Source organism: Syngnathus typhle, linkage group LG5 (genome assembly GCF_033458585.1).
Source record: "Syngnathus typhle isolate RoL2023-S1 ecotype Sweden linkage group LG5, RoL_Styp_1.0, whole genome shotgun sequence".
Taxonomy (NCBI): domain Eukaryota; kingdom Metazoa; phylum Chordata; class Actinopteri; order Syngnathiformes; family Syngnathidae; genus Syngnathus; species Syngnathus typhle.
The window spans coordinates 4,493,698-4,521,532 of record NC_083742.1 but is presented as its reverse complement, the minus strand read 5'-3'; the positions used below and the strand labels follow the sequence as shown (position 1 = coordinate 4,521,532).

Genomic DNA, 27,835 nt, shown 5'->3' with positions numbered 1-27,835 from the left:
TGCTCGACGCCTCTCACCGTGGGCAACTCCAGAGTGGAAGAGAGTCCAGCCCCTCTCGAGAGGGCTTGAACCGGAACCCAAACTGTGCGTGGAGGCAAGTCCGACTATATCTAGTCGGAACTTTTCTGCCTCGCACACCAGCTCGGGCTCCTTTCCAGCCAGAGAGGTGACATTCCATGTCCCAAGAGCCAGCTTCTGCAGCCGGGGATCAGACCGCCAAGGTCCCTGCCTTTGGCCGCCGCCCAGCTCGCACTGCACCGGACCCCTTTGGCCCCTCCCACAGGTGGTGAGCCCATGGGAAGGGGGACCCACATTTCCTTTTCGGGCTTTGCCCGGCCGGGCCCCATGGGCGCAGGCCCGGCCACCAGACGCTCGCCTTCGAGCCCCGCCTCCAGGCCTGGCTCCAGAGGGGTGGCCCGGTGACCCGCGTCCGGGCGAGGGAAATCTGTTTCCATATCTCTTCTTCATCATAAGGGGCTTTTTGAGCCGTGCTTTGTCTGGCCCCTCACCTAGGACCCGTTTGCCATGGGTGACCCTACCAGGAGCATGAAGCCCCAGACAACATGGCTCCTAGGATCATAGGGGCACGCAAACCCCTCCACCACGATAAGGTGACGACTCATGGAGGGTTTTTTTTAATTGTATTACAGAAAATAAAGAACTTTATTACAATATTCTAATTTTCTGAGACAGTCCTGTAAGTCTACCCTCATCTCCTCCATCAACTTGTTGTACGCTGAAACCACTGCCATGGAGAGGTACAGACTGCAGCTGCTGAAGAAAAGGCTGTAAGATCCCATCCATTCAGGGCCTCCACACCTCCAGGGCCCAAGGGTCATCTCAAAACTTACCCTACTCACCCTGGACACAGCCTGTTCCACCTCTCAAGAAGGAGCCTCCGGTCCATTTTGACAAGAAGCCCCCAGCCACATAAATTGCACTCTCCCCCCCCCAGTTATCAGACTCATGAACACTAAACAAACAGCTACTGTATAACTTAAAACTTCATCCCAACACCCGATGCCCGTTGCACATTGTTAAGCTATTGAACACAGTGAATTTTCCTTTTGTCTTAGTTTACTTACAAGTACACTTGTTTGTGTCAATACATATTTTTTCAATGCCAATATATAGTTTATAAATCTATATGTAGATTAATAGCAGTATTTTGACTTCTGTTTTTTTTGGTGTGTGTGTGCAGGAAGTGTGATTGACTATACTCGTGCATTATAATAGGAAGTGAATTCCATATCCACCCACACAATGTGTCAGCAGGCTCTCACCTTCCAAGTTCTTTCTGTACTTCTTGCATGTGGACGTGACACTGCTTATAATAAGTTGCTTGGGCCTCAACAAACTCATGCAGGCAGCGGAGGTGATTCACCTGAAGGGAAATTACAACAACAGTTATACGTACAAACGCGTTAAAACGTGTTCAGCCCATTGTTGTTGTCGTTTCAACTTATTAATTCCATCACAAAATTACGACAGTAATACAAGTATTTAGTCATACCCATAGGCCCGTCACGATGCAGGAAAATTATAATATAGATGTATCGCTCGAGAGAAAATAGGCACTACAGTGTTTTGGGAGTTGATAAATAAGCATTAGTAATGCGTGTGGGTACTTTTAAAATATATTTTTTAAGATTATTATGATTATACCGCAAGGCGACCACGATTGTGAGTGATGTGAGTCACCCCGCTCACTCTTTGTTTGGTCTTCTGCCCTCTGGGAAGAGGTATAGGAGCCTGCGCTCCTGCACCACCAGACTCACCAACAGCTTCATACTCCAGGCTGTTAGGATCCTCGCTTCCCCTTTCTGCGTAGCGTCCTGTACTTTTGCGCTATGCTTACTGTCTGCTGTATGCACACTGGCTCCGTTTTGCTCCTCTTATTTATTGTGTTATCTGTTTATTTATTATTTATTCGTCACTCTTATTATTTATTGTTTGTGCCTTCTTGTTTTTATGTTGTCGTTTACTTGTATGTCTATCGTGTAATATGTCTCGTCACCGTGGGATAGAGAAAACGTAATTTCGGTTTCTTTGCGTGTCTTGACATGTGAAGAGATTGACAATAAAAGCTGACTTTGGCTTTGATTATAATCCATTCAATTTATGATTCTGTGGGATTGTCCCACCCTGGTGTCATATTTATTAATGAAATAATCTACATGACATCCACTACTTACATTAGGGGGGCACCAATTTGACTGCCTGCGCCTCGATCAATTACACTAAAATCGCGTTGGGCCGCCTATGCCTCAAATGAGAGCTGCTTTTGCTTGTCTAAAATCTAGTCAAACTAAACCATCGCCACTGCATGAAGATGACGATGCACCCACTTTTACACCTAGCGCAGACTACTTTCTGTCACCAAATTATCAAATATGTCGGGGGCGAGGCTGCTTCATGCACGCCCAGATGCGCAAAACACTACCCCAAACAACGCTAGACTTGCGCTAAGGTAAAAAAAGAAGTCACATTCATTTTTACACCAAGCACACAGACGACCCTCTACCAAAATAGGGCCCTGAAGCCCTTCTCACACCACACTGAGCAGCGTGCAGCGCCCCGTCATCAACCCATTCATTGTGTATGAGGTGAGGGGCAGGGGCCATAGAACGTTGCGATGCTGAGCGGCGTGACAAAAGGACAAGGTGCTCTTATTGATACGTTCTAATCGATATTGGCATCACCGTGACACCAAACAAAAACCTCCAATAGGTGAGGGGCAGGCGGAGTGATCTACTGTAATTTTTGCAGACACAACAATTATTAAAATTTTGCTCCCTTTCCCCATCAAGACCTTGATGTGGGAGCTCCAGAGGTACAATTTTACGTCGAGTGAGTGGCTACCTGTTTGTGCCCAGTGCAGTGCGTTAATAAATAATAATTAATGATTTGCAGCTGTGATGTTGGCCTTCATTTGTCACGTGGACCAGAATCCCACCTCGCTCCCGCCGAAAGGACAAAGTGCAATCATCTCAGTGTCGTATGTTTGGTGCAACCAATTGGGGTTACATATTACACAGAGCTCTGCTTTGAGTCATCGCCTTAGCACTGTCTGAGCCTCCACATCTCGCCTGAACACACACACACAGTGGACACCTCCCGTTATACCTCTTTCCCCTTCTATCTTCCTTTCTGTTACCTACGTTGTTTAAATTAGTTTGTGTCAGTTATAAAAATACTGTATCTTGTGTGATTTGTTTATTCCTGTTTTAGTAGTAATAGGAAATAAATGATTGTCATAATACAGAACTTTGTCCAACTTTGTGTGTATTCGAGTCAAAGTTTCAATCGCTGAAAAGGTAACAAGACCTCACAAATTTGTATTCAATGTAGCGGCTTCAGAAACAAATATAATCAACAAGGTTTGCCACCTTCTGTCTGGATATCTATTGGATAGGGAAAGGCGTGGGACCCCCTTTCGGCGGTCGTAGTTGTTGCGGGCATCAAACTTTCGACCACTTAAAATTCTCAATAAATTACTACCGTTTTTTTCCGTGTATAGTGCGCCCCCATGTATAGTACGCACCCCTAAAAATGGCATGCTGATGCTGGGAAAAAGCTTGTACCCATGTATAATACGCACCCAATTTTTATGAATTTTTAAATTTTTTTTTTTTTTTTTTAAGTCCCAATGATCGTCACACACGCAGGGAGGCAATGGGTCCCATTTTTATAGTCTTTGGTATGGTCTTAACTAGGCTGGATGTAATTTTTTTTGTTGGCGTTGAGTTCTCCGACTGCCCGTAAACGCACCACCGCGCACGGGAAAGAGGCGGCTCTGTATGGGAGAGACGTTGAAGAGGAATAAAAACACCCTTGGAAACCAAAACTTGCCCCTCGTCGTGACTCGGAGCCGCAACAAATGTTTCGGATTTGTGTAGGGTACATTGTGAGACAGCAAACGAGCAGGTGATCGAGCAAGCCTTGTCTGATACGAGAGCATTGCGGTCGCATGGAGCGTGTTTGAAGTGAACAGCAGAGAAGAAAGGAACAATTTCAAACAACAAAGGATCATTGGGACTTTAAAAAAAATAAAAAATAAAAAAAATAAAAAAAAAATTAAAAAATTTTTTGTACCCATGTATAATGCGCACCCCAGATTTTAGGACAATAAATTAGTTAAATTTTGCGCACTATACACGGAAAAAAACGGTATATATGATTGTCATATATAGGACATATGTATGGAGTGAAAATAAATTACTATATATGTTTGTCGTTAATACGTATGGAGTGAAAAGAGCTGCGGATGACCTACATGCGTACTGCTGATACTCTCCAAAAGAAGCCGTGTAACCTCTGCCTGTCGGTCAAACTCCGTTTGGGCAACCCTGAGTTCATGTTCAGCCTGAAATGAGAAAAAGAACATAGATGACACTGACTTTTTAAAAATGTAAGACTTTAACCATAGGTTGAGAATAAGACTAAAAGTGATTGTATTTCATCCTGTGAAACTGTTGGTAAGATTAAACCAACCAACACAGTCACATCTAAAGACATTAGTGGTTTGCGATGAAGTCCATCCATCCATCCATCCATCCATCCATCCATCCATCCATCCATCCATCCATCCATCCATCCATCCATCCATCCATCCGTTATCTGTACCGCTTCTCCCCACGGGGGTCGCGGGCATGCTGGAGCCTATCCCAGCGGTCATCGGGCAGTAGGAGGGGGACACCCTGAACCAGTCGCTAGCCAAGTGCAGGGCACACAGAGACGAACACCTCGGGGCAATTTGGAGTGCTCAATTGGCCTACCAAGCATGTTTTTTGGGATGGGGGAGGAAACCGGAGTGCCCGGAGACAACCCATGCGGGCACAGGGAGAACATGCAAACTCCACACAGGGAGGGTCGGAGGTGGAATCGAACCCGCACCCTCCTAACTGTGAGGCGGACGTGCTAACCAGTGATCCACCTGATGAAGTCCTTGATTAAAAATCCCTGATTAAGAAAAATGTAACTTAAAAGTAACTTAATCTTTTGTAACTCATTATTCTACACAGACAGTAATATTTTAGTCTTTATTTTTAAATGGAAGTAACTAGTAATATCCATCCATCCATCCATCCATCCATCCATCCATCCATCCATCCATCCATCCATCCATCCATTTTCTGTGCCGCTTTTGTCCCCACGGGGGTCGCGGGCATGCTGGAGCCTATCCTAGTCATCGGGCAGTATAACTAGTAATATGTAATTTTCTTAATTAACTTGTCCAACACAGATCACAGAGGGATTCTTTTTCTAATCATGTCAATATCATTATCCGAACAGGTGCAGGCCCAAAAAAATGAATATTGGGGCAAAGTCCATTTATTTCACAATTTGTTTGAAAAAGTTAAACTTGCATTTGTTCATTACAAAGTGAATCATGACAGAACTACACAAAACCTAAAAAACCCAGTATTTCATATGAATTATTGCAGAACACACAAAACACCCGACTTACTTTTTCAACTTCCTCACTCCAAAGCTGAAAAAGCACATGAAAAATAGAAATTTAGAAATCAATCCATGTAAGTAACGTAACAAAAAACATTCTCCATATATATGTTTACTTTATGGGGGGGGGGGGGGTTAGTCCGGGTAGCTGCTTTGGGGCGCAAATAGTTTTTGTAGTTTTATATTTTGATAAAAAAAAAAAAAAGACCAAGAAGGTTATTTTTTATTTTGTTATATAGTTTTAAATGCTTTTTCATCTTTTCTGGGAACTAGAACTTCCTTGAAAAAGAAACAGATACTATTGGGAAAGAGATGACAATTAAATATCTAAAATAATGTGGTTTTATGGTGTGCAGACCAGTGGTTCTTAACCTTGTTGGAGGAACCAAAACCCACCAGTTTCATATACGCATTCACCTAACCCAGAGGTGTCAAACTCAAGGCCCGGGGGCCAGATACGGCCCGCCACATCATTTTATGTGGCCCGCGAAGACAAATTGTGCATCAAATTCATGTGTCATTACAAGAATTGCAAATTGTCTTCAGTTTTAATAATATCTTTTCAGTTTGTTTTGTAGCTTTTACTGTATATAATATGAGGTGCTCATACACTTATTTGGGTTGACAGTCATAATGACCCTCCGAAAGAAGCTATGACTACAATGCAGCCCGCAAAAAAAATGAGTTCGACACCCCTGACCTAACCCCTCTTTAGTGAAAAATAAAATTCATTTTTTTTTTTCAAACTCAAGACTTTTTTTTTTTTTTTTTTTTTACTGGTGCACAAAATGAGCCGTGCATGAACATCACCTTGTTCAAAGTACCAACACAATGCTTGAACTCAAAACAAATTACATACCTGCAAATCAGTGTGACTTCTGCTGTTGCCTTCGCGAGACTAGTTCAGATATGTGTCATCATGAATTTACACGATAAATCAGGTGTGTTCGGACCTCCGCAGTGGAGCCTCTGCCGAACCCCTAGGGCAGTGCTTCTCAATTATTTTCTGTTACGCCCCCCCCCTAGCAAGAAGAAAACTATTCGCGCCCCCCCCTCCCCACCGTGACTATCCTAACTTGTCTTGTAAGTCGTAAAATGTTGCACTGTCGCAAACGTCACAGAAGTAACAATGAGAGCGCCACTGCCCCCTGCTGTGAAGATGCGCAATTACACTTTATTCTAGTACTGCCAAAAAAAAAGCCTGTTCCCCAGGGTCACACGCGCCCCCCCAAGGGGGGCGCGCCCCACTATTTGAGAAGCACTGCCCTAGGGTTCAATCGAACCCAGGTTAAGAACCGCGGGCCTTGACGATTCACATTCAAACTCATGTTGAAGAGTCAGTATACTCCAGTCAGGTAATTTAAAGTAGTGAATTTCCAGTTGGTTTTAGTAATGTAAAATCTTACAGCAGAAGCACTGGCAGAGAGCACATAGTTGCGTGGTCTGGTCTCCTGAAAATCTGGAACCACCTTTAGATGACAAAGAAACATTTCATTTTTGCATACATTTTGTAAATGTTCAGTACAAATGCTGTGGTTTTCATTCACATGTTTCACAAACTGGAAGCATCCAATAAAGTTCCAGATAACTACCGTGATTTTCCATGCATAATGCGCAAAATTTAACTAATTTATTGTCCTAAAATCTGGGGTGCGCATCATGCATGGGTACAACAATTTTTTAAGAAAATCTCCCTCGAAATAAAACTTGAAATCACAACGTTCTTCTTGTTTGTTGTCAATTGCGCATCGCATTCAGCCATCCTGCCCAACACACTTAGTCAGTAAAATTCATAATTGACTACACATCGTTTGATGCGATGATGCAATCCTTGATGGTGTGTTATTGTCAAATATTGTTTGTTTTTTAATCTCCATCGCAGACCGGATATCATACGGAGGCCGCCATGACAGTATGCGCAGAACGGATGCGCAAGACACGTCAGCTATATAAAGAGCGAGAGTTCAGTTCTCTATCTATTAGTTTCAATTCACAGTTTAATTAGCAGTTTCAATCAGCAAATAACAAAATGCGTATTATGAGTAATATTTTATTTCACAACACTTTGCCTTGTTCCTTTTTTAATCTCCATCGCAGACCGGATATCATACGGAGGCCGCCATTACAGATGCGCAGAACGGATGCGCAAGACACGTCAGCTATATAAAGAACGAGAGTTCAGTTCTCTACCTATTAGTTTCAATTCACAGTTTAATTAGCAGTTTCAATCAGCAAATAACAAAATGAATATTATAGGTAATATTTTATTTCACAACACTTTGCCTTGTTCCTTTCTTCTCTGCTGTTCACTTCAAACACGCTCCATACGAACACAATGCTCTCGTATCAGACGCTTGCTCGATCACCTGCTCGTTTGCTGTCACAATGTACCGTACACAAATCCGAAACATTTCTATATAACATCCGGTTGTTCCCAAAGATGATCTTTTTTCTGAAATAATTTTACGTTTACGGGCTTAAGTAAGAGTCAAAATTTGGGTGTGTATTATACATGGGTAGAGGTTTTTTTCCAGCATCGACATGCCATTTTTAGGGTGCGTATTATGCACGGGAGCGTATTTTGCATGGAAAATCACGGTAGGCTCATTTTGGAAATACACCTATGATGCATTGAACTAAACAATTTTTACATTATCTGGACAGCAACATAGCAGTGGTTTGAAATGCAAAAGCCAAAGTGCATGCATTAAAAGAATTTTAAGGTGATGGGGATTTTTTCTAACAGGGCTCCTGTTAACTTCACGTCATAAGTAGTTCTTTTGGATAATCTTTGCTTTGCTTTGACTTATTCCATGCTCTTGATGATAGTTTATCAAAATATAATGGAAGCAAATGAGGCAGAAAGGAAAATGGTGAGTTCGCTGTATTGTTATGAGTGTTTTAAATACTCACCTCACTCGCGCACTGCCAAGGTTATGAATACACAGCAAGTAAAATATATAAATACTTATATTCATTTATACTCATATTCATTAATTATGAGGTACAGTGGAGCCTCGGTTTTCGAACGTCCCGGTTCTCGAACAAATCGGTATTCGAACAAAAAATTCGAGATTTTTTTGCTTCGGATGTCAGACGAAATTCGGTTGGCGAACCTCGCAAAATGAGCCGAGAGGACCCGTTTGACAACTAACTCCGTTTGTTATTACATTCTCGTTACTCTGTGGATTGCATCAACCCTTATCATGCCTCCAAAGGAAGCAAGTGGAAGCAGTAAAGCCATCCTAAAACATTAAGACGCTCCTAAATCAATGCGACAGTGAGCGCCCGGCTCGCTGCGGTTGCGTGATCGGAGCAAATTAAGCCCCGTGCGCACTGAGGTCCATTTAAATTCTGGAAAGTCCATTAGGACTTTAAAAATATTTTCAAAATTTTAGCGACCGCTCTGTCACAATAATGCGACCAGCGCGGTGCAGTTGCGCAGTCGGTGACACGCTACGGTTGCGCGTTCGGCGGTGCGCTGCAGTTGCACGATCGGACAATTGTTTTTTGCTTGGAACGGATTACATTTTTTTCCATTAGTTGTAATGGGAAAACATGATTCGGAATTTGAACGATTCACTTTTTGAACAGCCTTCTGGAACGGATTGTGGTCAAAAACCGAGGCTCCACTGTATTAAAAATGAATGATTATAGAGATGGAAGTGTGGTTAACTCACAGCAGCCTTCGCTTCAGCAGCTTTGGCCTTCTTGAAACGAGCTTTGGCAGCATCCAAATCAAGACGAAGATTCTCCAATAGACGTCGTTCTTTCTGTGCAATAACATGGTCAGTTGAAATGAAGATTCCGTGAATAAATACATATTCATACACACACACACACCTATCTACCTATCTACCTATCTATCTATCTATACACATATAATTTTATCCATAGTATATACCATATTGGCCCGATTATAAGACGACCCCCTCTATTTCCAGACTCAAGTTTGAAAAAATACTTTTTGAACACCAAAAAGTATATATTTTGGTATTTTTTGGTATTTTTTATACAGAAAATAATTACATCTGAAACTAATGATCCTGTCAAGCTCTTGAAAGCGGCCGCGCTGAGGACCATGGAAAGCTTTTCTCGGATGATGAGCATTTTTTAGGCGAGGTTTTTGAGCTCTCCATCTCCGTACATTACACTCAGTGACACCATATTTCACAGCCGCTTTGCAATTGTTTGAAGACTCTGCCTCATTTATCACCATCATCTTGACGTTTGCATCACAACTTCTGCTAGGCTGCCGGTTAACCTGGCCGATCTTTGACGCACTTTTCTCCAGATTGTCGTTACGTTTCTGTTGAGGAGCCTAAGGACTGTATAGGGGGTTGGCTCGGAAGGTTATGCTCTTTTCGCCTCCGGGTGTCGAACACAGAAGGGAAGAGGTGGTTCAGTTTTGATTGCTTTACTGAATATTGGCAAAAAAGTGGCTCATAGGGGCATACAGGCAAACTGGCAAAAGGGTATAGGCCAGGGGTGGGCAAACTTTTTGACTCGCGGGCCGAACTGGGTTCTAAATTTGGACCGGAGGGCCGGACCAGGAGCAGATGGACGTAGGCGTTGTGTGAAGTCATATAAGCGACCTGTAAAGGTCATTGCATAAAAGATCTTGGCCTTTAGTAGGTAGTAAAGCATGGATATTCCAAACAAGTTTTTTGAAAACATATGTATTTATTAACAGCATTAAAAAAAAATAATTCACTAAAAAACTGCTATCAGTGATTCTCATAAAATACGACACTGTTATTATGAATAACAATCTCCATCACTTCAATGCCTGCAGGTCAGATTAATGAAAGATGTTTATCTCATGAGATCACATCAAACGGCAAACATTCTGACGAAATATATCATCTTGAAGAATCGGTGAAAGCATACATCCAAATAAAGTAATCAAAACAGCAACACGGTGAGGGGTATCTGAAAATCAGAGCAGAGTTTTAACTCGCAAACACCTGGTAACAGAGGTGAGGAAACGGGAAACACTTCCTTAAAGTAAGCCTTAAGAACTTTACAGGTTAAGATTAGTCGCAAATAGGTGGTGCATCAATGTCCTTGAGCATCCTGCATTGTTTGAAAATGAGAATGGTCGCTAGTTTCAATCCCTGCTATGTGTACAAATCATATTCAAAATGCATTTTTTTACAATAAACTTGAGAGCCTCCCGTTCATTTTCAGTGGGAACAGTGTTGTTGGTGTCCCTTTTTTGCTAGTGCGTCATAGTCTGGAGTAAAATTTGTTGTGGCAATTCTTAGGCGAGATCCGAGGTGTTGGTCCGTTTACCTTGATCTGTGACGGGTTGATGTTGATGTGGCTGAACGTTACGTCGCGTACGTCGAGCCAAATTGGCCACTCTTTTTTAAACACTCGGCACTCACTTCTTTTTTTCGGGCCACTCATATTAATGGAAGGATTCCAGGGGAAGGTTTGTGGGTGGCTTTAGCGCAAAACTGCATCTGAAAGCTCAGCGCGCGAATTATAAGAATGCTGTCGTCAAAGCCCACGCTCTAAATTCGGGACTGATACGAATAGAGCGAGAGTGCGCCAAGTCCGTACTACTGAGTACGTACACGCACTTGTGAGTGTGCACCGAGCTTTCTGACACGGCTTCCGGTAGTAAATGCGCAGGCGAGCGCTTCGCCATCTACTGGGAAAACGCAGTCATTGCAGGCAAAATGACAAAAAAAAAAAAAGTTTAACGATACAATTTGTTCAGGGTTGGCGGGCCGGATTAAACGGTCCCGTGGGCCGGATGTGGCCCGCGGGCCGTAGTTTGCCCACCCCTGGTATAGGCACACATTTGGTCGTAAGGATGTGAGAGCAGGTGCGTGTAGTGTACATGGGTGAGTGTTTGGGTGTGTGAATGTGATTCTCGTGTGTGAGATTATTGTATGACGCGGGTGAAGGGTGTGAAGGGTGCGTGTGTGTGTGTGTGTGTGTGGTTCCGCAACAGACAGAAATATAGCACGTAAGTCAACGCTCAACTTCTGACGTCACACAACACTAGTAGACGGCACACATTTCATAACTAACTCCGCGTAACGGTTCCGCTACACTAAATATCCATAAATGAAACACTTTCGGCAACACACCAAACATAAGTCGATTGAGACAATGAAATACATTTGCTGGCGACCGTTAGTCGCCGTGGCGCTGCGTAACGGCTACTCGTACGATGCAAGGAAAACTTAAAGGAGCGCGCCAAAGCTATCAATCAAACGGCGCACACACGAAACAAACCGTGATCTGACAAACACCACAACAGTAGACAGTCGTAACAATGAAATGTATATACGCTCACTTTGTGTCAAAGACGCACACAATCACAGCAACACACTCAGTCGACACCAGCAACTTTTAACTTACCGCTGCGCACAAGCTCCAACAACCACGATAAGCTGAGGTAACTCACGCGAGACTTAAGGTGTGGTGACGTAACTGTCCAAAAATGTATAATGTCTAGACCCCGAATGTAAGACGACCCCCACTTTTTCAGTCTTATTTCAATGCAAAAAACATCGTCTTATATTTGGGCTAATACGGTATATATGATTTATATATAATATAAACATATAAAGTATAGCTACACATACATAAATATACATACGCACACACGTACTATATACATATACTTACATAAATGTACTCTACATATTACTACCGTATTTTTCGGACTAAAAGTCGCTCCGGAATATAGGTCGCACTAGCCATAAAATGCACAATAACGTGAAAAAAAAACATATATAAGTCGCTCTGGAGTATGTCGCATCTTGGGGGACATTTATTCGATAAAATCCAACACCAAGAACAGACATGAACGAGCAACAACAGGCTAAACGATAGGTAAGCTAACGTGACAAACACAAACGAAGAGCTGAGAACGGGCCTGACGCAACATTCAGAATTATTCAAATAACTATTACATAAATAACACGTTTATAAAACCATCTGTGTCACTCCAGTTCATTAAATCCATTGATCGTCCTTTATGTCAACAATGGGTGCGCGCCGCTGACGGCCCTTGCACTTCAAAATATTCCACAGGCCCATATAACAATATATAAATTATATATCAAATAACTATTATATAAGCAATAATATTATCAAACCATCTGTGTCACTCCAAATCATTAAATCCATCGATCGAATTCCTCGTCCTTTGTCAACAACTGGCACTGGCGTCGACTTCCAGGCGTGTGACGGCGTAGACTTCCATCCTCGGAGGTGGCACTTCCAGCCACGGAGGTGGAAGACAGCACTTCAAAATATCCCACAGGCCCATATAACAATATATAAATTATATATCAAATAACTATTATATAAGCAATAATATTATCAAACCATCTGTGTCACTCCAAATCATTAAATCCATCGATCGAATTCCTCGTCCTTTGTCAACAACTGGCTCTGGCGTCGACTTCCAGGCGTGTGACGGCGTAGACTTCCATCCTCGGAGGTGGCACTTCCAGCCACGGAGGTGGAAGAGAGCTCCATAGAATAGGACCGGGCGTGCGTAAAAGCCATGTCCGAGCCCACTCCACCGTACCCGGACAGACACCCGGCCGAGCACCGGCCCCCGACTTCCATCCAGGGAGGTGAAAGAGAGCTCCGTAGAGTAGGACCGGGCGTCAGTAAAAGCCATGTCCGAGCCCCATCCACCGTCCCCAGACAGCCACCCGTCCGAGCGCCGGCCCCAGACTTCCATCCACGGAGGTTAAACAAAGCTCCGTAGAGTAGGACCGGGTGTGCCTAATAGTTAGCCATAATAGTTTTTCAAACCTTCTCTGTCACTCCAAATCATTAAATCCTCCAAACTCTTCGTCCCCCGTGTCACTTACAAACAAAGCCGCTAATGATTCCGGTAGTACGTGGAGCCCTTGTCATCTTTGTCATCCCGTGATCAATCTTTGTCCTATGTATGGGATTTGTCTTTGTAATCTCTTGCTACATCGCGGTTTCACCTTTTTTATTTACCGTTTTTTTCCATGTATAATGCGCAAAATTTAACTAATTTAAAATCTGGGGTGCGCATTATTCATAGGTACAGTTTTTTTTTTTAATCCGGATATCATACGGAGGCCGCCATTACAGATGTATCAGACGCCTGCTTGATCACCTGCTCGTTTGCTGTCACAATGTACCCAAATCCGAACCATTTGTTCGCAATTGAGTTTGCTAGCGCATGCGCAGTGATACTGACCGGCAGAATAACATCCAGTTGTTCCCAAAGATCTTTTTTCTGAAATAATTTTACGTTTACGGACTTAAGTAGGAGTCAAAAACTTTTCCAGCATCGAGATGCCATTTTTAGGGTGCGTATTATGCACTATATATTTCCATTATACATGGAAAAAAAACTATTTTTTAAAATTTTTGAAAAAATTCACATACCGTTTTTTTCCGTGTATAGTGCGCCCCCATGTATAATACGCACCCTAAAAATGGCATGCTGATGCTGGAAAAAAGCCTGTACCCATGTATAATACGCACCCAATTTTTATGAATTTTTAAAAAAAATTATTTATTTTTATTTATTTATTTATTTATTTTTAAGTCCCAATGATCGTCACACACGCAGGGAGGCAATGGGTCCCATTTTTATAGTCTTTGGTATGGTCTTAACTAGGCTGGATGTAATTTTTTTTGTTGCTGTTGATATCCCCCCCCCCCAAACTTTGAAAAAAAACGCGACTTATAGTCCGAGAATTACGGTAAATAAAGTGTGCACTCTCTGCCTGTCAGCCCATTGTTGTTGGTACTGCCTGGCCACGAATGCGTACATATTCATAATTATACATTATGTTTCGCATTGTGTAGGAAGGGATCCATGACCAGAGTGGAGTTTGAAGCGAACATGAGCCAACAAGTCATCAATCAACACACCTATTACAGCTGCGGCGCAAGTTTTACAAAACGATTTGTTTCTAACAAACATAATACGATAAAAAAGGTGAAACACACCTTTTTACCAACTAACATGACTAAAGAGAAGTTAGTATTTTCAAGGTGGAAGTAGAGTATAATAGTATTAAGGTTGCTTGTACAATACTTCGTGAACAAACTGTTTTCTACTCTGAAAAAGAAAAATGATCACAGAAACATTTGGAGTGGCAACAGGCTGTGTGAAGCAGAGGTGCAAGAGATCCCTAAATCTTGAATTGCTGCATTGAGTCAGCTTTATATTTTATTTCAGTAATTTTCTATTCCATTTTTGAATTATGCACCTGGCCTAATTACTAGTTTGGAGATGTGCTTGACCATTTTGGGGACCTTTACTAGATATGAGTTTAACGTAAGATTAATTTAGATTAACATAGTTAATTAATCAATCTAATTAGCTCATTAAAGTCACAGCCAGAAGTGTTGCACACTAACCGAAATGGTCCTCCAGTCTCCTTCCAAAAAGTTCCTGAGGGGTGTAAGAAAACTGATGGCTGAAGTATGAAGGAACTCTCTCTCAGATGCTCCTAATCTTCTCTCACACTCGCCCACCTTGATTAAGCTACTCCCTGCAGGAAATAGAAATTAGTTGTTTATACCGCTGTTGCATTTGTCTTCTTTCAAGATAGGGAAAAAGTGTTAACGTCTCGCCGTTGTCATAGAATAATAGTATATTGATATGAAGGGAATGGAATCACACTGATGATGTAAATCTTTTGTTTTCCTAATTGCTATAGAGAAGGCATCTGAATATTGCACAGGAAAAAAATACATTTACCATATAAAAAGTTGGCTTGTTAGTAAAAAACTTGTTAAAAAAAAACTACACAAATGCTTTTCTGGACAGATTGTGCATGTTCCAAGCAATAATAACGCATTACGTTTTGATTAAATGTTTTCGCAGAAATGATGTGCGTGTATCCAACTTATTTTCAACATTAACACTTACCATATGGAGTGTCCGGACCAAATTCGTTCGCAGCATCCTGCATATAATGACCAAGAAGTTCCCCATTGGTAACTCTGGATGGTACTTCCCTGTCCAACTTTTCATAGAGAAACTCTTCAATTCTAGCACCTGAAAAAAAGTTACAGGGTTAATTTATGATTAAAACAAACAAAAAAAAAATCATAGAAACATCAGTGGTGTTACTTGACCATAGGGTCATTCCATGTCAAATCACACAAGCCCCCAGAACCTCCCCAGTTACAGCTGATTTTTATTTTATTTGTGCCTTTTGATGTCAAATAAAAGAATCTAACATTTGAGCTTCCTACTTCAAATGGTTTTTCAGTTATGGCCCGAAATATTTTTGGGTGCCACGCCCACTTTAGGATCCATGAATTGCACAATTTTGGATCGTATTTGTAAACCCTCATTGTTCGTTTTAAGGTCGTGACCAACCTGTAAATTGATATATATTTCTGTATGTATTTCTAAGCTATGGAACGAAATGTCCCAAAAAATGTATTGCGTCATTAAAAAAAAAAAACACCTTTGAAGCATTAATACCTCTAACAATTGCATATCAATGCTGTTTTTAGGTGCCAACATTGATAAACAGGGCAGAGTGCACAAGGGGGGGTTGTTTCTGATGCTCAGTAAATGTAACTTATTCTGTGATTCGCATTTTACCAAACACAAGAGAAACTGTGCAGTTGTAGTAGGAATCACAGGGTATTCTCATATGATATCATAGGGACACATTTGCCAGTGTTACCAATAACCTCACAATACTATGCAATAATTAGGGCACCGGGAGACGAATTGGTTCACTAAACAAAAGTACAGTCCGTTCCATTCTACCGGGTGTTGTGACTTTTCAAGCTTTGTCAAAAAATAAAATGCAATGAGGAGATAAGAAGCCAAATGTTACATAAACCCATGAAATGAAAACCTTGTTGAATCTGATCATCAACTGCTACTGAAAAATAATAACAACACAGATACTGCACATCACTGCACGGCATCACTACAAAGACTTGGAGACTTTCATACCTACTCTATGGAGCCATAGAGTAGTCACAGATGGTGTGATGAAAAATAAAACAGGTGGAACTGGGTAAATGGCAGAAATAAAACCTGTCCCCGGTGTGCATAGCATTGTGATCTTTCCTGCTCAATGAGTACGGTACTTTCCCAACTATAAACCTCACTTGAATATAAGCCACACCAGATAAAATTAGGGGAAAACCCTGTTTTGTTCCTGTACAAACTGCATCAGACTATAAGCCACAAGTGTATTAATGTATAGTTACCATATGTAAGAGAATATGCACAAAGGGGAATGTCATGAAAGAGATGGCTCTTTGAGGACGCATCCATTTTATTAACATTTTGACAAACAAGTTACTGGTACATACATATTTGCATAAATATTTAAGTATATGGAAATTACAAGTAAGTATGAAACATGTACTGTGCTGTGTAAACTAGTACGACGCTCATAGCTCTCCATAGCATCACTTTTCTTTTCTCTTCATTTCTATTACCTGTATTAACAAAACAAATCCCCTTACAATATCCTACAAATCATAAAAAATCCATAGATAAGCCGCACTGGACTACATATAAGGGTTCAAAACTTGTGCAAAAAGTAGCGTTTTATAATCCAGAAATTGCGGTGATTTTTAAATAAGTACCGTATTTTTCAGACTAAAAGTTGCGTTTTTTTCATAGTTTGGGTGGGGGGGGGCGACATATTGAGAGCGACTAATGTGAATTTTTTACACAAATTTTCAAAATTAAAAAAAGAAAAAAGTGAAACCGCGATAAACGAATCGCGATGTAGCAAGGGATTACTGTAATTTGAATTTCAAGTGACGTCAGCGGTGCGGCGGTTGTTTACATAAAGGACAAAGATTCGATCACGGGATGACAAAGATGACGAAGGGCCCAACGTACTACCGGCATCATTAGCGGCTTTATTTGTAAGTGACACAGAGGACGAAGAGTTTGAAGGATTTAATGATTTGGAGTGACACAGAAGGTTTGAAAAACTATTATGGCTTTTACGCATGCCCAGTCCTACTCTACGGAGCTCTCTTTCACCTCCGTGGATGGAAGTCAGGGGCCGGTGCTCGGCCGGGTGGCTGTCCGGGGACGGTGGATAAGGCTTGGACATGGGTTTTATGCACGGCCAGTCCTATTCTATGGAGCTCTCTTCCACCTCCGGGGATGGAAGTCCACGCCGCCACACGCCTGGAAGTCCACGCCAGTGCTTGGGGCCGTGTGGCGGTGAACTATTTATGGTATAGTTATTTGATATATTTTATTTTGTGTAGCAAGTTGTATACCGTTTTTTTCCGTGTATAGTGCGCCCCCATGTATAGTACGCACCCCTAAAAATGGCATGCTGATTCTGGAAAAAAGCTTGTACCCATGTATAATACGCACCCAATTTTTATGATTTTTTTTTTAAAAAAAAATTTAATTTTTTTTTTTTTTTTTTTTTTAAGTCCCAATGATCGTCACACACGCAGGGAGGCAATGGGTCCCATTTTTATAGTCTTTGGTATAGTCTTAACTAGGCTGGATGTAATTTTTTTTGTTGGCGTTGATTTCTCCGACTGCCCGTAAACGCACCACCGCGCTCCGTGCGCGCACGGGACAGCAAACGAGCAGGTGATCGAGCAAGCCTTGTCTGATACGAGAGCATTGCGGTCGCATAGAGCGTGTTTGAAGTGAACAGCAGAGAAGAAAGGAACAAGGCAAAGTGTTGTGAAATAAAATATTACCTGTAATACGGATTTAGGTAGAGAACTGAACTCTCGCTCTTTATATAGCTGACGTGTCTTGCGCATCCGTTCTGCGCATCTGTAATGGCGGCCTCCGTATGATATCCGGTTTGCGTGTGTGCGCGTGTGTGCGAGAGCGAGAGCGCGAGAGAGAACGCTCAACCGTAGCGCGCCGCTGACCGCCCAACTGCACCGCGCTGGTCGCATTAGTGTGACAGAGCCGTCGCTGAAATTTAGAAGATATTTTTAAAGTCCTGATGTACTTTCTAAAATTTAAGTGGACCTCAGTGCGCACTGCGCAAGGAGATTTTTTTAAAAATTCATAAAAATTGGGTGCGTATTATACATGGGTACAAGCTTTTTTCCAGCATCAGCATGCCATTTTTAGGGGTGCGTACTATACATGGGGGCGCACTATACACGGAAAAAAACGGTATTTGAATAACTCTGAATGTTACGTCAGGCCCGTTCTCAGCTCTTCGTCTGTGTTTGTCACATTAGCATACCTATCGTTTAGCCTGTTTTTGGTCGTTCATGTCTGTTCTTGGTGTTGGATTTTGTCGAATATATTTTTTCCCCAAAATGCGATTTATACTCCGGAGCGACTTATATATATATTTTTTCAATTTATTGTGCATTTTATGGCTAATGCGACCTACATTCCGGAGCGACTTCTAGTCCGAAAAATACGGTAATAATTTCCTTGAGAATAATGTTTGCTTGCCATAATGCTCTACTCCTCAAACAAAAAATAATAGTATAATGTCAATATTGAATTTGATAACTTCAGCTTGCGAACATCACATGCACTGTGATTGGTTGTTACCTGAGCCTTGATTACATGTCATGTCACAAGTTGACAGCAAGTGGCAAAATGCATTTTAAAAGTGTTATTTGTATACAAAAATAATAATTTATAAAATAATTTATCAAATAAGTTATCAAAGTCATTATAGACAAAATACTTAATTTGTATTGCTAAAAATGTCTAAACAAGCGATATGTTTAGTATCACGTTAATGCACTGAAAATTACGTTTTACAGTCTGAGCTTCATAGAAAAAAAACTAATCTGTACAATAGACGAAAATGAATAGAAGATTAACACAACAGGGCTAGAGTAAAGAGGCAAAATACTTACCAGTGTGGTCAACTGTAGCATGGAGAATCAAACAAATCAAATGTTAATAAGCTACAATATTTTGTGTGGATGAGAGTGAGTTAATGAATGAATGTAAAATAATGTTTTTAATCAGAGGTGGGCATTCCAGTCCCAGGGACGAAACGGTCCAAACGGACACTCCTTTTGCGGACGGACGGGTGCCTAGAAAGTTGAAATAAAGGATGAACTGAGGTGGGTTTTTGTCCATTCCTATAATTATCCGGAAAAAGTGCTGACCAAACTTTCACTCTACACTAACATGGAAGTCTGGCAAAGATAGGGGTTACTGTTTGTCTCACGTGTGTAATCCGTACATTCAATCTGAACGTGTTAAAAAGAAACAAAAAGTTTGTTTCTTCTTATCGGAGCCAGACTCAAGTGAAGTGTTTTTGATAAAAGCTCTGCCAGAGGCAGGATTTGAAACTCTTTCTGACAGGGGATTCTGCTAGACGTTCCCAGCAAAGCCTCACAATATGTTCGAGTTCGCCAGGTTGGATGTGCGTCTTCCCCCACGATCGGAGCCAACACACCACCAGGCGGTGATCTGTTGACAGCTCTGCCCACCTCTTCCACCGAGTGTCAAAAACATGTGGTCAAAAATCTGATGACACAACAACAAAATCGATCGTCAAACTGCGGCCTAGGGTGTCCTGGTGCCAAGGGACACCCTTTTGTTTGAACAGGATGACAAGCACAGATGTCCAGTAACAGAACACCACTCTGGTTCTGATCGACGGAGCTCCTTCCATTCTCACTCCTCCAGGTTTCACTGTCATTAAGCACTTGAGCATTGAATTCACCCAGCAGAGCGATGGAGAACCAAGAAGGAGCAATAGCTCTGCAGAAATCCCCCCATCTGAAGGCAGAAGGAGGCTACCGTCTCGTCCACTGGGGTGAACCCCAATGTACAGGCGTATGTCTACACCTGCTGGGCGCCTCTTACTATGGGCAACTCCAGAGTGGGAGAGAGACCAACCTCTCTCGAGAAGACTGGTACCAGAACCCAAGCTGCGTGAGGCGCAGTTCTGTTTAGTTGGAACTTTCCTGCCTCGCACACCATCTTAGGCTACTTTCCTGCCAGAGAGGCGACATTCCATGTCCCAAGAGCCAGCTTCTGTAGCCGGGGATCGGACTGCCAAGATACTTGCCTTTGGCTTCTGCCTAGCTCACTGCGCACGCACCCCTTTGGCCCCTCCCACAGGTGGTGAGCCCATGGGAAGAGGGACCCACGTTGCCTTTTCAGGCTGTACCCAGCCAGCCCACAAGAGTGCAGGCCCGGCCACTCGGCGCTTGTCTTCAAGCCCTACCTTCAGGCCTGTTTGTATTCTTCATAAAGGTTCTCTGGGCCATCCGGGGTCTGGTCCTTCACCTCTGACTTGTTTGCCAGGGGCATAAAGGCCCCAGGCGATAACCCCTCGGATCACTGGAACACTCAAACACCTCCACTACGACAAACAGAGCTCATAGAGGTGTCATTATCGTTAAATCACACTTCCATTGGTATTAATTCACCAATGAAGTTTTTTTTACTACAGCCCTATAATTCAAAGCCAAGTATATCAGCACATTACCAAACATTTGTAGAAACATAGAAGCTAGCGTGCAGAATGGGGATGAGATGATTCATCCCCAAATAATTCAAGCAAGTGTGTTATTGCAGATGTGTCTATGAACTGGTACCCTTCACCTAATTATATACCCAAAAAGAGGCTCTCAGATTAAAAAAAGTTAGTGAACCCAAGGAGTTGCTATTGTTACCGACCAGCTGAAGCTGATAGTAGCGTGATGAAAGATTACAGTTGAGGTCCAGTGTTGTACCTGAACGCGTTCATTGGGCGAAAGTTCATGAACTTTTTCATAATTTGGACGAACGTGACCTGAATATAGCGCATTTTTGCTTTGTGAACTCGCTCATTCTGGGGCACGAACGGTTTTGAACAGAAGTTCACTTTCGTTCAAGGATGCCAGGTTTTCTTTTTTTAGACTTTAAAATAAAACCCCGCTAAACACACTGTAAACAAAGCATTATCAGGCCAAGCCAGAAACAGTCACACAGCGCAGTCGTCATCAAAATGCGACAAAAGCGCGATAACAGACACTTCAATTGATGAAAACTCAGGTCGTGTGACAAGCATCCCCACTCGGCCCTTCTTGACAAACGGTAACGATAAGGTATCATCCTGTGAAAGCATTCAGGAATTTAAAAAGTTGTTGTTCTCAATGGCGTTGAACTACAAATTAAATTAACTTTTTTTTTTGTTCTTTTAGTAATTTACCGTATTTTCCGCACCATAAGGCACACTTAAAAGCCTTTACTTTTCTCAAAAAAACTAAGGTTTTTATATACCTTTTAATAAGGTGCGCCTTTTGTGTGGACCAAATTCCAAAATCTGTAAAGTTGTTTTGTGGCTTCCGTAATATACAGGCGTAATATGAAGATCCGATGAGCCAATCAGAGGACTGTATGTAACACGTTGAGTATGTACCTCCGTCGCCATTGACAAATAAATACTATTGTTTGTGCAAATAAAACAGCATTAGGACCCTCTAAAAAGGCATAGACAACGAGACATGCTTACGAGGCACAATTAGAGCTTTCTGGAAAGCCAGGATTATTGCAGAAAAGCAACGTGACAACGACAAGAAGGAACTTGGCATGTTTAATGGGAAACTTGCCCAACTGTTTAATTTGGATACAGAAGATGAGGACTTGGACGGATTTGCGTATGAAGATCGATAAATAATAATGTGAGTACAGTAGAGCAGTGTTTCCCAACCACTGTGCCGCGGCACACTGGTGTATTGTAAACAGGATCGCCAAACCACTGGTCAGTTAGCGCAAGGCCTGGTCAGCCACTTGCTAATCATGCATGCGTGGCAAAATCGGAGAATCTTGAGGTTTCATGTGGTGTCGGTCTGATTGTATTGCATCGGCACATATTCAGTTTATGTGTGTGTCGCTGTGTGCTTTTGCTAACAGTGACACTATGACGGCTGTGGTACGTTTGTGGCCCAATGGAAATCAGAGCATGCAGTTCAACAGGAGAACCTACCGTAGATTGTTTATTTTTCACCAACATAAAATACACAGTCAAGTCGAGATACCTCGACTGTGATAGCCACTCAGCTGCTGTCAGGACAGGAGCGTGTCTTTAAAAGTGACTTTGTTCTTATTGTCGCAATATTTATAGATCTAGTCTAAAACAGTAAACAAAGTCATGTTGATTCTTTTGGATTTTAATCACAATCACTTTCAATAGTTTTTTCCTTACACTGTCTACATAAAATCTTTTTAAATAACTGTCACTTTTATTTAAAAAAAGAAATACAATTTAAATAATATTTAGTATTTATTTTTATTAAATTATTCAACACTCCATACATATATAGGAATAGGACTTTACCTCTTTCGTTGTAATATAACAGATTTTAATATAGAAGCTGGTGTAACACTTTTTTTGTTGGTGGTGTGCCTTGAGATTTTTTCCAATGAAAAGGTGTGCGATGAATGAAAAAAGGTTGGGAAACACTGCAGTAGAGTACATGGTTAAACAGTAGAATAAAGTAAAACCAAACTCACTGTCTTTCTCCCGTGACATTTTTTTATGTTTACCGTAAATCATGGCTTGCATGCGCCCTATAATGCGGTGCCCACTGTGTGTGGATTAAATACAAAATAGACCCCGCAATTGAGTCTGCACCTTTTAACCCAAAGCGCCTTATGATGCAGAAAACACGGTAGTAATTTATTTGGGCTTTGCACCCTTCGCTCTTTTATGTAATAATAATAATAATAATAATAATAATTCATTCAATTTATATAGCGCTTTTCAATAACCCAAAGACGCTTTACATGGAATAAAAAAAAAAAATGTATCAAATTACAAACATTTGCTGGTTCTTTGAGCAAAGAAAAATTAAGAAATAATACATCCACTTTAAATTAAAAGTTAGTTAAAGCAAATATAATGTAATTTTAAATGTTTTGCACTTCATTTGTACATCTTCGTCAGCAGCGCGGCGGTTGTTTACATAAAGGACAAAGATCGACTCGTCCAGGGACGGTGGATGGGGCTCGGACAATGCTTTTACGCACGCACGGTCCTACTCTACCGAGCTGTCTTTCACCTCCGTGGATGGAAGTCGAGGGCCGGCGCTCAGCCGGGTGGCTGTCCGAGGACGGTGGATGGGGCTCGGTCATGGCTTTTACGCACGCCCGGTCCTATTCTAAGGAGCTCTCTTCCACTTCCGTGGCTGGAAGTCCACGCCGCCACACGCCTGTAAGTTTGTTTTGTTAAATAAAGAGCCGTTTACCAAACCCACGTCTTTCCTTGAACTTTGTTAACGCTACAACATAGTTATATAGTAGATCGGTGGAATAATGACGAGGCTGACGTCAGGGCGCACGCGCGGCGATGTTGACAAAGGACGAGGAATTTGATTGATGGATTTAATGATTTAGAGTGCACAGACGGTTTGATAACATTATTGCTTATATAATAGTTATTTGTTATATAATTTATATATCGTTATATGGGCCTGTGGAATATTTTGAAGGGTTCAGGGTTGGCGGGCCGGATTAAACGGTCCCGTGGGCCAAATGTGGCTCGCGGGCCGTAGTTTGCCCACCGCTGTTGTAAGGCAATAGCTGCACCTGGATACTCGTGTGAATGGAATGGGCGAAAATTACGATTTGCCAGAGGGTAACAGCTCGCAGCAACCTTTATTTTTGATTGGGGCAAAGAAAATAATTATAAACCTTTCATTTTTTCAACAATGAACTTTGAACTGAACTAGTTCATTTTAAAAGTTGTGAACTGATTTTTGAACTAGTTCATGTAGAAAATGAACTTCTCCAACAATGTTGAGGTCTGACAGGCAGGCATGGCTCCTTGTGGGGTTGATGTTGGTGAAAGCAATGATGGTAAACTCTCAAGATGAAGTAAAGAAATAAATTGCTATTGCCCGCGGAAGTTCACACCTGGTCATTTGGTGACAGCTTGCTGATTAATGTACCGTATTTTCCGGACTACAAGGCGCACCGGACTATAAGGTGCACCTTCAATGAATGGCCCATTTTAAAACTTAATCCTTATATAAGGCGCACCGGACTATAAGGCGCACCATTAATGCATCATGTCAGATTTTTAATCCAAATCAAATCATTCTCCATTTTATCTTTTTTATTTCAACTTCAGATGCAACAAATGACTTTATAATCACAAAATAATGATCCATAGTCTTTTTGATTCACGATTCATAGTCTTCAGCAGGCCACTTATGCTTGATTTCATGACACAATGCTTCGGGCCAGTTTGAATTTAGGAATTTAGTCCATATATAAGGCGCACTGGACTATAAGGAGCACTGTCGGCTTTTGAGAAGATTTTAGGTTTTTAGGTGCGCCTTATAGTCCGGAAAATACGGTAAGCTACACTAAATGAAAAGAGCTATGTGCAACACGTTTATTTTTGAAAACTATTTTAACATACTGTATTTTACTATACAGGGGGTCCTCGGTTTACATTGTTTATCCGTTCCTACGCAGCGATGTAAACCAAATTTATATATCGGCTACAACCTTCCTGTGTGGAGTTTGCATGTTACTCAAGGTACTCCAGCTTCTTAACACATTTCAGTAGCATTCATGTGTAGTATGTTCATTGAAGAGTAAATTGTCTGTAGGTGTGACTGTAAATGTAAAGTATTGTTTTGTCTAATCGGTACTGCAATTAGTCCGATTTGTGTGTACATTGCTTTTCTGTCAAAGTCAGGTGGAATAGGCTCCAGCTGACCCACAAGCTTAATGAGGACAAACGCTACAAAAAGGATGGTTAAAATGTTTTAGTACTGTAGGTATATTTAGCCACAACTCATCATTAGAGGCCATTCTAAAAAAAACTTTTTTTTCTTTCAAAGATCCATTAGTTGCAAATTTTTGTGATCTGTCTCTGGGTTTGGTCCTTACCCTAAAAAATAGCAAAGGTTTACGCTGTGGTATGTTCATAAATGCTAATACAGAACAAAGAGAAAATTGTGTTAGGGGGTTTAATCCCCTAGTCTTGTTTGTTTCTACCTACTAAATGGATTCTGTTGAGTTCTGGTTTTCAAACCTCAAAAGGTTCTTCAATGGACTGACAGGAAAAACAAGATTGAGTGCCTCATACTATAGGCCAGGGGTGGGCAAACTTTTTGACTCGCGGGCCGAACTGGGTTCTAAATTTGGACCGGAGGGCCGGACAAGGAGCAGATGGACGTAGGCGTTGTGTGAAGTCATATAAGCGACCTGTAAAGGTCATTGCATAAAAGATCTTGGCCTTTAGTAGGTAGTAAAGCATGGATATTCCAAACAATTTTTTTGAAAACAAATGCATTTATTAACAGCATTAAAAAAATAATAATTCACTAAAAAACTGCTATCAGTGATTCTCATAAAATACGACACTGTTATTATGAATAACAATCTCCATCACTTCAGTGTCTGCAGGTCAGATTAATGCAGTGCTTCTCAAATAGTGGGGCGCGCCCCCCTTGGGGGGCGCCGTGCTATACCTGGGGGGGCAGTGGCGCTCTCATTGTTACTTCTGTGACGTTTGCGACAGTGCAACATTTTACGACTTACAAGACAAGTTAGGATAGTCACGGTGGGGAGGGGGGGCGCGAATAGTTTTCTTCTTGCTAGGGGGGGGCGTAACAGAAAATAATTGAGAAGCACTGGATTAATGAAAGATGTTTATCTTGTGAGATCACATCAAACGGCAAACATTCTGACCAAATATATCATCTTGAAGAATCGGTGAAAGCATACATCCAAATAAAGTAATCAAAACAGCAACACGGTGAGGGGTATCTGAAAATCAGAGCAGAGTTTTAACTCGCAAACACCTGGTAACAGAGGTGAGGAAACGGGAAACACCTCCTTCTTGGCCTTTAGTAGGTAGTAAAGCATGGATATTCCAAACAATTTTTTTGAAAACAAATGCATTTATTAACAGCATTAAAAAAATAATGGTATAATGGTAAGCCTTAAGAACTTTACAGGTTAAGATTAGTCGCAAATAGGTGGTGCATCAATGTCCTTGAGCATCCAGCATTGTTTGAAAATGAAAATGGTCGCTAGTTTCAATCCCTGCTATGTGTACAAATCATATTCAAAATGCATTTTTTTACAATAAACTTGAGAGCCTCCCGTTCATTTTCAGTGGGAACAGTGTTGTTGGTCTCCCTTTTTTGCTAGTGCGTCATAGTCTGGAGTAAAATTTGTTGTGGCAATTCTTAGGCGAGATCCGAGGTGTTGGTCCGTTTACCTTGATCTGTGACGGGTTGATGTTGATGTGGCTGAACGTCACGTCGCGTACGTCGAGCCAAATTGTCCACTCTTTTTTAACATTCGGCACTCACTTCTTTTTTTCGGGCCACTCATTTTAATGGAAGGATTCCAGGGGAAGGTTTGTGGGTGGCTTTAGCGCAAAACTGCATCTGAAAGCTCAGCGCGCGAATTATAAGAATGCTGTCGTCAAAACCCACGCTCTAAATTCGGGACTGATACGAATAGAGCGAGAGTGCGCCAAGTCCGTACTACGGAGTACGTACACGCACTTGTGAGTGTGCACCGAGCTTTCTGACACGGCTTCCGGTAGTAAATGCGCAGGCGAGCGCTTCGCCATCTACTGGGAAAACGCAGTCATTGCAGGCAAAATGACCAAAAAAAAAAAAGCTTAATAAAACAATTTGTTCAGGGTTGGCGGGCCGGATTAAACGGTCCCGTGGGCCGGATGTGGCCCGCGGGCCGTAGTTTGCCCACCCCTGCTATAGGCTGTACACATGCTGCAAGGTTAGGTAGTACTTTACAGCCATGTCAGTTCAGATTGAGTTAAATACTTTCCGTAGTGAAGTTTATAAAAGAGTAGATAAAGGGCATAAGGGCAGAGAATATTTTGAGAATATTTGATTTTGTGTACCGTTTTTTTCCGTGTATAGTGCGCAAAATTTAACTAATTTATTGTCCTAAAATCTGGGGTGCGCATTATACATGGGTACAAAAAAAACTTTAATTTTTTTTTTTTTTTTTAAGTCCCAATGATCGTCACACACGTAGGGAGGCAATGGGTCCCATTTTTATAGTCTTTGGTATGGTCTTAACTAGGCTGGATGTAATTTTTTTTGTTGGCGTTGATTTCTCCGACTGCCCGTAAACGCACCACCGCGCTCCGTGCGCGCACGGGACAGCAAACGAGCAGGTGATCGAGCAAGCCTTGTCTGATACGAGAGCATTGCGGTCGCATAGAGCGTGTTTGAAGTGAACAGCAGAGAAGAAAGGAACAAGGCAAAGTGTTGTGAAATAAAATATTACCTGTAATACGGATTTAGGTAGAGAACTGAACTCTCGCTCTTTATATAGCTGACGTGTCTTGCGCATCCGTTCTGCGCATCTGTAATGGCGGCCTCCGTATGATATCCGGTTTGCGTGTGTGCGCGTGTGTGCGAGAGCGAGAGCGCGAGAGAGAACGCTCAACCGTAG

The 27,835-nt window shown here is 41.8% G+C and overlaps 1 protein-coding gene across 4 annotated transcripts in view; it reads right to left on the bottom strand.

Annotated features, from left to right (window-relative positions):
• Positions 1-27,835, bottom strand: part of LOC133153654 (endophilin-B2-like) — a 62,192-nt gene that overhangs the window by 33,262 nt on the left and 1,095 nt on the right. For 3 of the 4 annotated variants that reach the window (XM_061277608.1, XM_061277610.1, XM_061277607.1), the window contains exons 3-10: positions 15,365-15,493; positions 14,851-14,984; positions 9,144-9,236; positions 8,377-8,388; positions 6,870-6,932; positions 5,471-5,494; positions 4,277-4,366; positions 1,284-1,384 (exon numbers count right to left, since the gene is read on the bottom strand). In XM_061277608.1, coding sequence (XP_061133592.1) covers positions 1,284-1,384; positions 4,277-4,366; positions 5,471-5,494; positions 6,870-6,932; positions 8,377-8,388; positions 9,144-9,236; positions 14,851-14,984; positions 15,365-15,493 — 646 coding nt within the window. The remainder of the gene's footprint in view (positions 1-1,283; positions 1,385-4,276; positions 4,367-5,470; positions 5,495-6,869; positions 6,933-8,376; positions 8,389-9,143; positions 9,237-14,850; positions 14,985-15,364; positions 15,494-27,835) is intronic. The other variant, XM_061277611.1, reaches the window with a different exon arrangement.